Source organism: Vidua chalybeata, chromosome 21 (assembly GCF_026979565.1).
Source record: "Vidua chalybeata isolate OUT-0048 chromosome 21, bVidCha1 merged haplotype, whole genome shotgun sequence".
Lineage (NCBI taxonomy): Eukaryota > Metazoa > Chordata > Aves > Passeriformes > Viduidae > Vidua > Vidua chalybeata.
Window position 1 is genome coordinate 10,466,019 of NC_071550.1, and position 15,125 is coordinate 10,481,143.

The window sequence follows — 15,125 nt, forward strand, 5'->3', positions numbered from 1 at the left end:
GACTCTGTGCTTATTTCTGCCCCTTTGTCCCCATCCTGACCAACAGCTGCTTGTCTCTGAACTTGCTGAACCCTGAACTTCTAAAGGAGATGCCAGCAGGGCCTGCTGCCCTGCATTCTCATCGCTGTGAGGTCTGTGGGGTCTGCCCTGGAGAGCAGAGCTGTCTGAAGAGGAAATAAATCAGATTATGCCCCAAGCCATATAGTGTGGGGCAGGGGGAACAGTGTGAGGCATTGGTTGTCTGTGTGCCTTAGAGACCTGACAGAGCATGTGGGATGTGTCAGTGCATGGGGGTGTCTCATTGTGCAGTGTGGTTGTAGTGCTTGCCTTTTACCTCAGAGTTTCTAAACTGGTGTGTTTTCTTCTTCCTACAGACAATTTTAGGTACACCTGTGACATCTGTGGGAAAAAATATAAATACTATAGCTGCTTCCAAGAGCACAGAGACCTACATGCCGTGGATGGTGAGTAATGTTTTGACACTCAGACACCTGAACTAGGCTGAGAAGTCTTTGGGGAAACAAAATGTGGCTCTGCAGGAGCATGTGGCCTGTGGTGTGCAGGACATGGCACTGCACGGGTCGTCTTTGCCATGGAGGCACAGTCTACAGGCACTGCAGGAAGGAGTTTGCTGTGCCTGATTCTCTCTGTGTGCATAAAAACAACACCTGTGCTGGGACCAGGGGACCTTGCAGAGTGTTTGCGGTGAGGTTCATGCTTAGGATGGAGATCCTGGGACTGAGTACCTCAAGGAAAATAGTCAGCCTGATTATTTGCTGGGAAGAAGTTGGTTGCTTTTTGGTTTCTGAATTTACAGGTTTGTTCCCAACATATTTCTCTGTGAAGTATTTCAGATTTCAGAGTTGGGAACTTTCATTCTTGTTAATGACTGTGGTAGTGAACTGATGAAGTTGTCAGTGGCCCTTAAAGGGTGACTGTAGATGTGGCCTAGGCTGGTGACACCTGGACAGAAGCAGACACCCACTGCCAGAAGCAGTGTTTCTTTATTCTGCATTGGGGAAAATGAAGTATCAACATGCTGGCTTGCCCCCCGCTTACTGAATATCTGAAACTCCTCACCTTGGAGCCCACAGATACTCCAGACCTTCCCTGTGTGTGCTGCAAGCCTGGCAGTACTGCTCCTCACTTGGCCAAGGAGAGTTCTAGAAAGAGGCTGCTTGGAGAGCAGCAGGTTTTGAATGGCTGGGCTGTCTGAGAAAAGCAAGTGTTTTTTCACAATACATGGTTGTCCAAAAAAATGGTTGTGTTTACCTGGAATGTGTGGGCATCTGAACGTGCTCTAAGGACAGCCAGTGTTCTCCTGCAGGGCACCACTGCCAGCTCCCTTCCTCCTGTGGGGAGCCAGAAAAAAATTAGTGGCACTGACAGTCACTGTGAGGGGAATGTGGCTGCTTCAGTCAGAAATGTCTCAGGGAGCTCTGCCAAGGAGAGAGAGCTTGGAAAGGGTTCCATGTGTGTGCAGGGACTGTCCCAGCTCCTCCCTGGGGCTGCTGTGTTCCAGCACCTGCAGGGCTGAGGCAGCTGTGCACCTGAACTCCATCCGGGGCTGTGTCAGGTCAGAACAAAGGCCTTGAGCATCTGTGTGTAGTAGGGCTGGGCATGCTCAACCAGGTCCTGTGAGGATGCTGCTGGGAAGAGGAGGGACTGGGGCACAAAGCCTGGTTTGTTCAGTGGGGCTGAAATGTGCTGCAGCAGTATGTGAAATGCAGGAGGAAAACAAGACCATTTAAGAGGATTTAATTTCTGTTTTGTTTCTTCCCCTCCTTCTTCTATTCTGTGTTAGTTTTTAGTGTGGAAGGGGCCCCAGAAAACCGGGCAGGTAAGCCGAGCTCCTTTGTGTGCTTTATTTCACAAACCTTTTCAAGCATTTAGTAGTTCAGACACAGCAGGTCGATTCTGAACTTGTAAGAGTCAAAGGAGTTTTGTCAGGGATTGCAGTGGGACAGGGAGCATCCTCTCTCCCTCCCCAGTGTATACAGCCAGTAGGTTGATGCCCAGCCCTAGCAGATCCCAGGCTTTTGTTGCACATGCACTTGCTCAGGCTTCAGACAATCAAAGAAGCAGGTGTTTCATGTCTGTAGTGATCTTGTAAATTGTTCAAGGCATACACCAAATTCTTCTCTAAAGTGGGTTGGGTTGTGGTTTGTTGCTAGCTTTGCCGTTAGCTCTAGAAGTCCCAGGTTGGTATTTGATAGGTGATGTGCCTGCAGACTGCATTGCTGTGCCCACTGTCAGCCAGTTCAGCAACATTAGAGGGGAGATTCCCTGGAAGAAAATCAGGAAATATGGATCAGACTTTGCAATGTGTTCATTCAGTTTTTCTCTGCATTTTTTAAACATTAATTCCCACACAGCCTATTAGTGGGCTGGGAGCAGGGGTAATCCTGGGGCACCTGAGGAAGAGGAGGAGGGACAAGTCAAACAGAGGGGTCACTGGTTTATCATTCCTGTCTTCCAATCCTGTTACAGATGGAAATGTGATTACAGGTGCAGGAGCATTCAGTGCCCATGCAGCTGTAGAAGGCAAAGCTGAGGTGTTGTCAGCTGTCCTCTGGTTCTGTTCTCTTGCAGACCCCTATGACCAGGCCGTCATTGCTGCCGATGAGGTGAAGGAGGAGGAGCCTGAACCCTTCCAGAAGATTGGGCCAAGTAAGAGTTATTATTGTTTCAAATAAAAAGGAAAGCTCGGTGGTTCACTGCCTTTGGCTGCAGTACCTCTAGAGAAAGCAAGAAGCACGGTGTTACACAGCAGAGTTGGGATTTGGGTGCTCACAGGTATGTTCAGGCTCAAAGGAGCTTCAAACACCGACAGCCCTGGCCCTAAGAACTGCAGCTTTGTGGAAGTGTTCTGCTCAAGAGCTCTGCAAAGAGAAGGGGAGGGGAGTTCAGGGGAAAAGCAATCTGGCAGGGATGAGAAAAGGCTTGAAGGTGCACGGAGAGCTGGCAGGTGATTCATTCACACTGCCTTTGTGTGGCTCCTCAAACAGAGCAGAGGGAAACAGAGAGAACACCAGGTTTTGCCAAAGCCCTGAATTTTGCATTTTGGAAACATTTGATTATCCATGGATTTTCCTTCATGTTGCTGCTTGCTGCCAGTTCTGTACTCCCAGCACTGGCAAGAGGAGGAGGTTACACTCCTTAGTGTGTGGTTACACTCCATTATTTCCAGTATCCCCAAGCAGGAATGAGCACAGTTACTCCAGAAAAGCCCCTTCTCCTGCAAGAGAACTCCACAATCCCAAATAAAAGTTCTCTATTACCTGAACCTGACTGTTTGTTTCCTGGTTTGACTGTTCCTGTTGTCCACGCATCCCAGACCAGTAACCAGAGGACAGAACTGTGTCACCTGTAATACAGACTTTAGAACTGGATTCTCTCCCTTGTTTTGCACACTTGTTGTAATTTTGGGGTAATCTTCTGAAACTTGTTCAGTTCTACTGGACTTCTTATGCATGGTCCATCCCTCTGTTTTGAACTGTTTCCTTTCTTGGGAAAAGGACGTGTGGATTACAGGGCAGGCAAGTTCCATGTGCGTGAGGAATGTTTGTGTGACCTGACCAGTTTCTCTGTAAAAAGAAACTGAGGGTTGTGTAAGAGGGCTGGCCTCCTTCCTGACCTTTGTCCTTGTTCATTTCACAGAAACTGGCAATTACACCTGTGAGTTCTGTGGCAAGCAGTACAAGTACTACACTCCCTACCAAGAGCACGTGGCGCTGCACGCCCCCATCAGTGAGTATTGCTGCAGGGCTGGCCTGCTGCAGGCTGGCACCTCCAGGGCTCTGGGGAGCACCAGGCTGCCAGGGTCTCTTGGGGACCCTTCCCCTGAGCTGTGGGATTGCAGCAGGCAGGACACAGATCATGTGCTCAGCACTGTAAAGCTGAGCTGGGATCCCCTCTCCCAGGGGCACTGTTAGGTCTGGAATGTCTCTGAGCTCCTACCCCAGCCCAGGGAATTTTACACATGTTCCTTGTGGGGTTGATGGTTTAGGCTCTTGTTTAACTGAAGAGATGCACAATATTGTTATACTCCCCTAAATAATAACTGAACATACATGTTAGAGAAGAAGCATCTTGCTGTGAGCTTCTGAGGAATTATTTCAAGCCGTGAGTTAAAACTGGTTTCAAAATCACTTAAATGACCTCAGCAGCTTGCTGCTGAATCACACTCAATAAATTATTTATTTCAGGGAGCTCAGGACAAGGCAGTTGTCAACAAACTGGACATCACTGTGGTCTGCGCTCCCCACACAGAGGGGAGGAGGCTTTAACAAGCAGTTCAGTGTAATTCAGTGCAGAATGTGACTAAACATGTTGAGAGAAATTTTTGCTACCTGTTGGATTTGAATACTTTCAAAGTCTGCAGAAAAGTTCTTTACCGCTGAACTTCCTGCTCCCTTCCCAGCACTGCCCTGAGCTTTGCGAGTGCCCGGGGTGTGCTGCTCCAGGGTTTGGGATGATGGAGAGGAGGATGAGAGACGGGATGAGGGATGAGCTGAGCTCATCAGCCTGCAGCTGCAGCCGGCAGGGGGCGCTTCCACCCCAAAATCCCCGGGCATCGGGTTTTTAAGGGATTATAATGAGGCACCGCTGGGTTTATGGGAACATGGTCCACCAGACTGTCGCTTTTAAGGTTCGGTGGCTTTTGACACGTACCATGCAGGTTCTCTAAAGCTTGGATGTGGACCATGGTAGAAGGTGCAGGGCGTAAAATACATGCCCAACATCATCATCATAAAGCTAATCTTGTTATCTGCCATCTGCTGAAGGACCTGCCCCAGTGCTTATGATTGCACACATTGCAGTTATTGCTGTGGTTGCCTGTCCCCGGAAGCTCCACCTCTTCACTGAGGAGTTTTCAGTCCTCAGCAAAGCCATTGGTGACCAGCAGTGGGTCCATCTCCTGCCACAGAGGGGCCCTTGGACAGCACTGAGGGCTCTGAGCTCTCTGCTCCCCCTGCAGAGAGCTCGGCAGCAGTGTGCACTGAGCACTGGGGTCTGCTCAGCTCTAGCTAATTCCTACCTTCCCAGTGCTTCCCATTTCAAGGCCATTTATTGCCACTGATGTCTCCCACCTTCCCAACCAGCTGTGGTAATAGCTGAGCTGCTGGTTCCAGTCCAGGCTCTCCAGCAGAAAAGAAACCCCAGCTGTGTTTCTCTGGGAGGAGTGTGCCTGCATTGGGCCCTACAGTTCCAGTGGCCCCCCCAGGCCCTGCCCCACTTCTGGAGGAGGAGGCATGTTCTGAGTGCTGGGCTTGAAGCCATTCTGCAGCAAAAGAAAAGAAGCTGCCCCTGCTGCAGTCTAGATCAGCAGGCCTTGAGCTGTGCAAATGGGTTTCCAGTGCTTTCGAGTATCTTTAACTATGAGGACACTCAAGATCAGATCAAGATAGTATTTTCATAAGGTTTAACCCCCTCCCCATAAACTTTTCTTTTTCCTTTTTTTTTTAAACCTCTTTTTTCCTCTCCTAGTTCACGTGACCAGTAAGATTTATGATTTAGAATGACAAGCCACTAACCCTGATGAGGACATGGGAGAGGGCATGATAAGCTCCCAAGGCAGGCTGGCCAGTACATCCTCACACCTTTCTGCTGCTCAGACTCTGTTCTTCCCAAAATCCAAGGTCCTGTGAGGCAGCTGTTAACACCTGACTTTTGAAAAAGCACAGCTGGCTTTTCTTTGGTCCTTGCAGTCAGAAAAAGTGAAGCTGAGACTGTGTCTTTACCCTGGTCTCATTCTTGTGAGAATGAGGAAAATGCTGAAAATTCAGCATTCATAAGGCAAATGTCATAGTGGGAATGGGTGAGGAAAGGCTTTCAGCATCACCAATTCAGCTTTCTGAGTCTCTGCTGGAGTGCAAGCTTCCCTTCCAGAGCCTGTGTTTCTAGTTTTCTGTCATAATGAATGAAAAGTCATTGAAAATGGGTAAAACAAGGAATGATATCCTGCAGCTTCAATAGCATCTTGCAGGATAATTTCTGGTCAGAGCTGCTGGATAGCTGCTGTCTGGAAAAGAGCTCTGCTGTGGTTTTCCCTGGAATTGTTAATGCCAAATGTCTCCTTCCAAAGTTCCCTTTTCTGAGTGAGGGGCTTTTTCATAAGATTAGAACTAGGCTGTGAATCTAAAAATAATATTCTTATGCTGTTTCTGTCAACATATTCACTCTTTCGAAGAAGGCTGTCAGAGGCTGTTTCCAAAAAATAAAAGTGGATTGTAGGCACATTCAATGTCCAATTTTAGAAACATTTCTGAATGGAGATTCATGGGGGAGGGTTCAGTGATGTTCCTGTCCTCCTTCAGGCTCTGGCTGCTCTGTAAGATGGAGCTGATTGAACGATGTTTGCTGGGGCTGGGCTGCTGGGATTGTTTAGAAGGATGGAGAGAGAATGTTCAGGGCATGAAGTGACAGAACAGGAAAAATGGCTTCACACTGTTAGAGGATGGGGTTAGATGGGATTTTGGGAAGAAATTCCCAGTAGCTAGTTAGGAATTGGTGGGGAGGCCCTGGCACAGAGTGCCCAGAGAAGCTGTGGCTGCCCCTGGATCCCTGGAAGTGTCCAAAGCCAGGCTGGGCAGGGCTTGGAGAAGCCTGGGACAGTGGGAGGTGTCCCTGCCCGTGGCAGGGGGGTTGACAAGGTGATATTTCAGGTCCTTTCCAACCCAAAGCAATCTGGCATTCTGTGACTCTGTGATGAGTTTGCAGTGCAGAGAGACCCTTAGGCACCTGGGATGTGAACTGGCTATAAATGCACCAGGAGTGGGATTGAGCTTGGTGAGTCAGGCTCAGGAGTGTGCATTCACCTCTGCCTGGTACCTGCAGATACAGCCTCAGACTCCTAGGTCATGAAAGTGTGGGGAGAGAGCAGTAAAACCAGCACAGCTCTCCATGGCTCTGCTTCCAGGATGGAAATCTAAAGTCATGTCAGGGCCCTGAGGGTACTCAGAGCTCTGAAAGGCCCTGAGCAGCCCCACATGGAGCTGTGCCCACAGCCACACTCCTGCTCCAGCTCTGCTTTGATCCACACACCCTGCCTTAGCTGCTCTGTAGGATACTGCTCTCAGTTCAGTTGTGGACGGGCCCATGCCTGGCTCTGGTTTGTACCCCAACCCACAACTGCATTCTCACCTTGATGTCAACCCTGTCTGGGCACCCTGGACCTCGCTGAGGATCACTGGTCCTGGTTAACCTCACCAGAGCTGATCTTGCTGCTGACCTGTGGATTGACTTACCAACTTGGCCACACACCTGTCTCATTGCCATGAACTTCCTGATGACCTTCGTGATGAAGCTGGCTGTCACCTCTGGGCCTTGCTCACTTCTCTCAGGGTCTGTGGGATGGGCCCTGGCTCTGTGGGATGGTCTTTCCATCCCTGGGATCATTCTTGGCTCTCCAGAGGACAGACAGACCTACATCCACCCTGACACCTGAGATGCTCAAGGAAGTTCATCAAGGCTTGGTGCTCAATTCCTTTCTGTATCGGATGCACACTGGATCCAATTTATTCATCCAAAATACTTAAATGCAGTGTTTCATTAAGGCAGCTGCCATTTTGGTAGTACAGCTGGTTTCCACACAGACCCTGCCTAACAAGGAAAAAGCCAACTCCAGATTCCAGTTGGATGGTGTATCTTTGCTTCCACCAGCTCAGTGAGAGAAATCTGTGAGTTCAGGTGCTTTTCCCAGTCTGATCCCACAGTGTTTTAGCAACAGGCTCCACCTGTTCATGTGTATAAAGACACACATTAAAAATTTGATAGGTTTGAGGAGAGGGGTTTTCCTTTGGAAGGACCTGTTTGCCATAGCCAAGGTACCTGCACAGAGTATGGAATTTCAGGCCATTGTTAAGGAATCATTTTCCAGCACATTCAGATTTTTATCCATAGGTGATGGCATAGTTCCATCTGAACCTTCAAAATGGTTCCCTACCCATCCTGACTAGACCTTTTTAAAGAAATACCATATACAAATTATTGACCAGAATTTTTACCTGGAAAGTGTAATGTTGCTGAGGCAATCTGGTCCCAGTTGTGATGGTGCATCGTGGTAGTGTGTGGATTTGTGTGCCAGATTTTCTCCTTGCTGCCACAGCTTGCCAATCACAGTACTTTAAGGTTTTCCCAAAACCAGGAAAGCCAGGAGGGACCACTGTGATCTCTGGACTGCCTGGAGAAACACATTCTGTAGGATTGCCATGATTGAATTCCTCAGTTATGCTTTAGGCAGACATCTAATCTTGCTTTTGAGTGACAGCAATCACGTAAGGTAATTATTTTGATGAATTATTGCCTCCACTAAATTAAAACTAAAATTAGCCAGCTGTAGCTTTGAGCACTGGGTCCTATTTATAAAGCTTGTCTGCTCAGTGAAGGAGGATTAAGTTGCCAAGTGTCTGTCCTTTCTAGACCTGGCCTAGCCTGCTCTCCAGGCCCTGGTTAAATCACAGGAGTGACTTGTGTTTCAATTGTAAGCTCTGCTGTTCTTGGCCCTTGGTTATTCTCTTGTCTCCTCCTCTGAGTGTTCTCCACCCTGGGCAGGGCAGGCACCAGCACTGGGTCAAGAAGTGCCTTCCTGATCCCCTTGGAAATTCTTGATTGCTCCCCAAGGAGCACCTCAGCCTCTTCAGCGTCCCCCTGGGAGCTCCTCTGCAGCCGAGCTGACCCAGCACAGCAGAGACCAAGCTCTTCCTGCTGCCAGGCTGGAGTCTCCGCTGTTCTCAGCATCTCCTGCATCAAGTGTGTCCTTCAGCACACCCTGGGCCATGCTGCAGGGCTGCAGCACAAAGCCCTGAGCTGACTGACTGCAGACCATGCAGTGAGAATCACCCTCCACATCACTGCAGCTTCCGTGGGATGGGTCTCCGCTGCCTTCTGAGAGGGTTTGAAAAGCTCCACAGCAGCAGTTACAAGGTCAGCTGCCCACAGTGCTGTCTCCAGTCTTGCTGCAGATTTTGAGGCAGGAGGTTTTTTGTGGCCATTCAGCAACTCAGGATTTTCATTTTTAGAAACATGTTGGCCTTTTCATCAGCGTGAGGCTGTGAGTTCCACAGTGAAGGTGACTTTTCCAGAGTGGAGCAGAAGAGCCGTGTGATGCTGTCTACCTGTGTTGCTCAGCCTTCAGAGGGAATTTGGCATCTGATGAACTACAGACTGGACTTTTTTTTCCCAATGAACTGTTAGCTTCCTCCAGACTGCTAGAACTGATATTCCTTTGTCTGTCTTGCATTGCTGCTCAAAACTCTCTCTCTGTCTAGTGTCAGCTGGAGCAACCTTCTCTATGGGGTCTCAGTTTGAAGACATACTGTTTGTTTCATTTAGGAGGAAGAAGAAGAAGAAATTGTGGAGGTCATCATAGCTTTGAGACTTCTGTTGTCAGGTCCCAGAGCAGTGATGCTCTCTGTATCTGGCACTGAAGAGTTGCTGATGGCTGTTTCTCATGGCATTGATGGGGAATAAAGCAGACATTGGCGGGAATGATCCTCATGGAAAGCAGACAATCCACAAGCTAGAAATTTTCATATCTGACTACATTTTTGCTGGCAGTTTGGCAGCAGCTGGAGGAGGATTATCCATGGAGATTGAAAGGAAGTATAGAGAGCAAAACAAGCCTCCTGTCTATTTATATGGCTGGAGACCAAGCAGAAAAGTATCCTGATTAAGCTGTGAGAAAACCAGTGCATAATTTCCTGCAGAACTATACTGCCATGTAGGAAATGTCAGCTTGGGGCTGTGTGTCAGAACAAGTGAATCAAAACCCCTGGAATTGCAACCCCCTGTGAATGTACACACTCCCAGTCCCCAGTGCTGCTGATGAAGGTGAGAGCCAGTCATAGTCAAGGTCTGTAAAGTCTCCTGGGATTTTGAAAATGAGTGTCCTGTCCCAGCCTGGGGGACTTCTCCCCTCTTTCAGAGTTAGCCTGTGCTGCTGCCATGGCATTCCCCTGAGAGCTGCTCAGTGTGGACGAGTATTTCTCACTCACACTGTGTAGGATGTGCAGGTGCTGCTGTTGTCCATCCACCTTTAGGCATCCCACAGTATCACTGTAGAAATCACTGGTAGGGAGCTGGGACTGTGGAAACCTTCTTAGTGATTTTTCATGACAGGTGGTTGGAGTAGGACTGGGGCTTCAGGACCCATATCCAAATTTCCATAGAAGAGGCCCCTTAGGAGTGAAGGAGGTTCTTAGACAGTTTCTCCATTTTTTAATGGTTTATTTAATCCATGTGGCCCAGACGAAGGGCTGTCCTCCTGAAGGTGTTTCAGATGACTTTTGGCATTGAAAATTCCTGGTGATCCTCACTGTGTGCTGCAGAGACCAAAATACAGATGCACCCAAAGAGCATATCCCAGTAATATTCAGAATTTCTCCACATGTCACCAGTCTGGAGATGGGACCAAAAGCCTTTATTCACTCTGCCTCCTAATTCCATTCCATTCCCAACAGTTCCCTTTCCTTTGTATTTGGTCAAAGAGACAAGGAATGTATCTGGAGATCACTAGGATTTATTCAAGGCTCAGGAAACAAAGATGTTAACTTTTCTCTACTCAGAGATCTGAGTAGTTTAGAAACCTGTTCCCAAAATACAGTCCATAGAAATGGAGGCCAGAGCTGCAGGTGCCTCCAGCCAGGCCGTGGCAATCACACAGTGCTTCTGGATGGATGGGGTGGTTCCTGCAGGAGCAGGAATGGGTTGGTGTGGCAGTTAGAGGTGTGGAAGGGAACTAACGAGCTTCACCAGTGTCCCCTCTGGTGAGGGGGGAGCCCAGCTCTGTCCCAGGGGCTCGGTGGATCAGCAGCTCCAGCAGGCCCCACTCTGGGAGCTCCCTGGCTGTGCAGGCACTAGTTCTGAGTGTTCATATCCAGAGTTCTCTCGATCTCCACTCTTCGTGGCAGTGAAGACACAGACGAGCCAGTCCAGCAAAAAGTCCCCGGCGTCCATAAACCGCTGTTCCAGCCTCCTGCACCGCACGCCCCCCGGCGTCCCGCCCGCCTCCCAGTCCCAGATGTTCCGCGCGCCCAATTCCGGATCCCCAGGAAGCAAGGCCATCACAGGTACCAGCTGCCTTTCAGCTTTCTGAGCTGCTCAGTGTCCATTCCTGCCCTGGATAGGCTTTTGACCCTTCCTGGGCTCAGTCTGCTCCATCCATGACTGTCCCAGAGAAGCTGCTCCCAGAAGCAGCTGAGGAGATTAGATCCTTTATAATCCCTTCCCAGTGACAAGTTGTTTTTGTTAAACATCATGGTAACCACAAGGTGCAAAAGACCCTGTTTCAAATCCTGGTGTCACAAACTGAGAAGAGCTTCCTGACAAGGATTGGTGTCATGGCTTGTCAAGAATGGGGATTTTTGCTTGGTTTTCAGCACTGTTTGGCATTTAGTGTTTGCTTCCCTCAAGGTGATGTTCTCAGGGCTAGGCCTGTGCCTTTGGAAGTGAAATGGAGTACAGGTGTTTTCACAGTGCTCCATTCCCCACAGGAACCTCTGAGAGATAAACAGAAAAATCAGTATTACAGAACCATCATTGATGAGTTAGAAAATGCAATTAGGTTTGATCCTCCCATTGTCTCAGTTTCCTCCTTCTGAACAAGATCAAGCCTAAAAAAAATTTAAAAAATAAAGCAAAGACTACTGAAAAATAGCAGTTAATAAGTAGGGTGTGAAATAGTGTGCCATGTGCAGTACACTGGGAAGCATCCTCTAAAGTCTGTGGGATTGATGGATAGAGATTCCATCTGGGTGCAGAAGAAGGGCTGGTCCATCAGTTGGTGTTTAAACACCCCTAGAATGTCTGGCATGGGCAGATGCTGAATGTGAGAGGTGGCTGTGGTCAGATAGCCCATGGATGCTGAACAAGGATGGATTTTGTTGGATATCACATACCCACAGCTGCCAAGGACTTGGTTCATACAGAGAATTTTACTTCACATTCAAAAGGTTCCAATTCAAGGAGAGAGAACAGAGTGAGCTGCCCTCTCAGTGTCAGAAGGGCACAGTAAGACCAAGCAGGTGCATTAAACTAGATTTTTCTTACTGCCACACTTAGGGGAAGTTTTTGGGGGGGAAGCTAAGGGATGAAGGCAAAACCACCATGCAAATTCTTTACAAAGGTCTTTGGAGACCTCCATCTCACTTCCACTTGTGACATAAGCCAGGACTTGAACCTGGGTCTCTTGGGAAGGGTAGGTAGAGCCAAACAATTTTGTCTCCATCTGATTTTCCTGTTATTTAAGGCCTCTTGTTTCTATTATTTATCTGTCAAGTGGCAAAGGTAGATAATGTTTCCAGTTCCTTTTCAGCCCTGATTGATGTGTTTCTGTTTCAGTTGATTTGGTTACCAAGTTTGCTTGTTCTCCTGAATTTTAGGAGTCAGGAGTGTAGTTGATTGAGAGTTTGAGAAGCCTGCTCAGGACTTGGAAGGGTCCACTGAGGACTGACTGGGCCAAAATCCACACGCTCTTCCTGCAGTTCAGGTCTCTGGTAGCCCCAAAGCCCACGTGTGTGAGCCATGCTGCAGCCCTGGGAGCCTGCAGGGACCCGGGCCTCTGCCAAGCCTGACAGCAGTTCTGACCACTCCAGTGGTCTGCAGGAATAAAATCATGGTCTGGCACCACTTTTCAGGAATCCTCATCACTCCTGAATGAAAGACTGGTGTCCCCAGCCCTGCCCAGTGTGCAGGCTGGGCCCAGCAGAGCCAAGCCAGGCCACATCAACGTGAACCCCTCGGGTGACAGTGGGCTCCAGAATGAGAGTGCAGGGCAAGGGCCTCTGCAGCACAGGCCACACACCTTGCTTTGGCCAGTTCATTTATTTTTAATCTCTAGATTATCGTTTGAGCCACCACAGTAAATCCATCTGCCTGGATATTGCAGACCCGGTGAAGTGAGACAGGACCCCCTTGCCCTGCTGAGCTGGTGCTGAGGGACACCAGCTTGAGCAGGGTGGGAGGCCCTGAGCTGTGCTGTGCAGGGATGCTTCAGCACTCTGTGGCCACTGCCAGGGGCAGGAAGCACCTGGGTGCCCTGGAGGAGCCTCCCAGTGCAGTCACTGGAACTGCCCTGTGCTGTGGCTGCAGTGGGCAGAGCAGGGCCCTGCCAGGAGCAGGCTCTGGGAACAAGGGCACGCTTGGGAAGCACAGAGACAGAGGATCTTCCACAGCTTTTCCAGACATGGTGGGCAGGCCCTGAGACAACTCTTCAGGCCTCTGCTTCAGCATGTCCAGGAGGGTGTTCAGGAAGGGAGTGCAGGTGACTGGGAAGCACAAGGAAAGCTGGCACAGTGCTTCTGTTGGTGACACTTTGGTATGGTGCTGAGGCCCTGAGCTCAGTCTCAGACTGGTCACCTGTGCTCGCAGGCGTTAAGGGCTGCTTGTTGCCTTAAGGAAGAGTAAGATAAGGGTTGGGTTTTTTTGCAGGGGAGGAAGACATGACCTTTCTGGTTCAGTCAGGACTGGTGTTCATGGGCTCCCTAAGAGCCAATCCAGGCCACCTCAGCCAGAAGGTATTCAAGAAAAATACCCACCTGTTATCCCTTCACTGAATCTGGCCCATTTGCCTCCAAAATGAGGTATTTGACCTTTCTGCATCCAGTGTTGACCAGTCACCATTTCTGCTTTGTTCTCCACCCAGCAGAAAGTGCTTTCAGCAGAAGAGTGGAAGGCAAAGTGCAAAACAACTTTGAAGAAACAAACAGCAATTCCCAGAACTCCAGTGGTAAGTGTGGTCACCCTTTCCTGCTGCTTCCATGTTCCTCTCCAAGCAGGATCCAGCTATGCTCAGTGAATGTTGATGTATTGTGGGGTACCTTGTTTAAGCTCACAGGCAGCCTGCCCCCCCTGGGGTAGTGCCTTATTCTCCCTCCTCCCCAGGCTCCTGGCACCCCAGCCCTGTCAAACAGGTGATGTGGGATTCCTGCTGCCAAGGACCAGGTACTTGAGCATAGATTTTTCAGAGAGGAGCCAAGATGTGGAGAAAGGATGGATGGAGATCAAGCAGTACTTGTGCTGTTTCTGTGTATCAGTGCAGTCCTGGTGGAGCAAAGACATTTGCAAGCAGCAGAAGTTTGAGGACTGTGGATAGAAGAGCAGTTTGCAGGCTACAGTGATGCTGAGCGTGACAGTTTATTTAAATGTCACTGTGACCAAAGTCCAGCTGTTTGTGCAGTCACTGCGTGGAGGTCACAGTGAATCAGATGTGTGTATGTGAGACCAAAATATATTTGCTAGAAGGAATGAAAATCCCCTCCACTTATGCAGTTTCCTTGCAGTGTTAAGTGGATGTGGTAGTAACTGAACATAACCAGTGGCCTAGACAATTTTGTTCAAGTCCACCAGCTATAGAGTTTTCTGTGCAAGGTTTTTATCCTGCCTTTGAATTGCCTGGCCTTCCAGTGGGCCACTACCATTCTCCATGCTCCCTAGTTGGAGCAAACGTGACAGACCAGATGAAACGTAATTTTAGCATCTTGCTGCAGAGATAAATAACATGCCAGCAGAAAAGCCTGGCCTCCCTCCATTCCCCATCCAAGAGAAGCAGAATATGTGGTGTTGGCAGTGCCTCTGGCTGGAATGGACAGGTAAGGGGTGGGATAACCTCCTGGAGCAGGTTACACAGTGTCTGTTGGGGGTTATATCTGCCTCAGAAGCAAGTAAGGGGCTTTCTGGAACCATGTTGAAAAGCAGGGATGTGGTGTTGGAAAACCATGTGTGGTGGCAGAGTGGGTGATAGGGAATGGGGAAAAAATTGTTTGTTGCTAAAATACTGTGTGTTGTGTTTTGGGGAAAAACCTTGTACTAATCCATCGTTCACCACAATTGCAGCTGGTCATTCGGGGACAGAAAAACCTAAAGAAAAGAGGTGTAAGCAGAACCCATCAGGTGAGCTTGTCTCTGTTTCAGGCCTTTAGTCCTGCTCCTGCTGGACAGTCAGGAGTCCTTGGGGCTGCCCAGGCCCTGGGCAGTAAGCCCAGCATGGCTGTCAGACATGACTCAAGGCAGTGTAGTCACTGAGTTCCAGAGTTCCCAGCCTGGCTGCAGCCCTGGACATGGCCCTGGCCTCTCAGCAGCTTGTGTCTTGTCTTCTGTGGGTACTGTCAGTGTTTTCAAGGGTT

At 49.2% G+C, this 15,125-nt stretch overlaps 1 protein-coding gene across 5 annotated transcripts in view; it reads left to right on the forward strand.

The window, feature by feature from the left end:
- Positions 1 to 15,125, forward strand: part of ZNF618 (zinc finger protein 618) — a 150,483-nt gene that overhangs the window by 109,801 nt on the left and 25,557 nt on the right. For 2 of the 5 annotated variants that reach the window (XM_053961986.1, XM_053961989.1), the window contains 7 exons: positions 375 to 464; positions 1,805 to 1,840; positions 2,593 to 2,670; positions 3,661 to 3,750; positions 10,884 to 11,072; positions 13,646 to 13,729; positions 14,836 to 14,892. In XM_053961986.1, coding sequence (XP_053817961.1) covers positions 375 to 464; positions 1,805 to 1,840; positions 2,593 to 2,670; positions 3,661 to 3,750; positions 10,884 to 11,072; positions 13,646 to 13,729; positions 14,836 to 14,892 — 624 coding nt within the window. The remainder of the gene's footprint in view (positions 1 to 374; positions 465 to 1,804; positions 1,841 to 2,592; positions 2,671 to 3,660; positions 3,751 to 10,883; positions 11,073 to 13,645; positions 13,730 to 14,835; positions 14,893 to 15,125) is intronic. The other 3 variants (XM_053961988.1, XM_053961990.1, XM_053961987.1) reach the window with 2 other exon arrangements.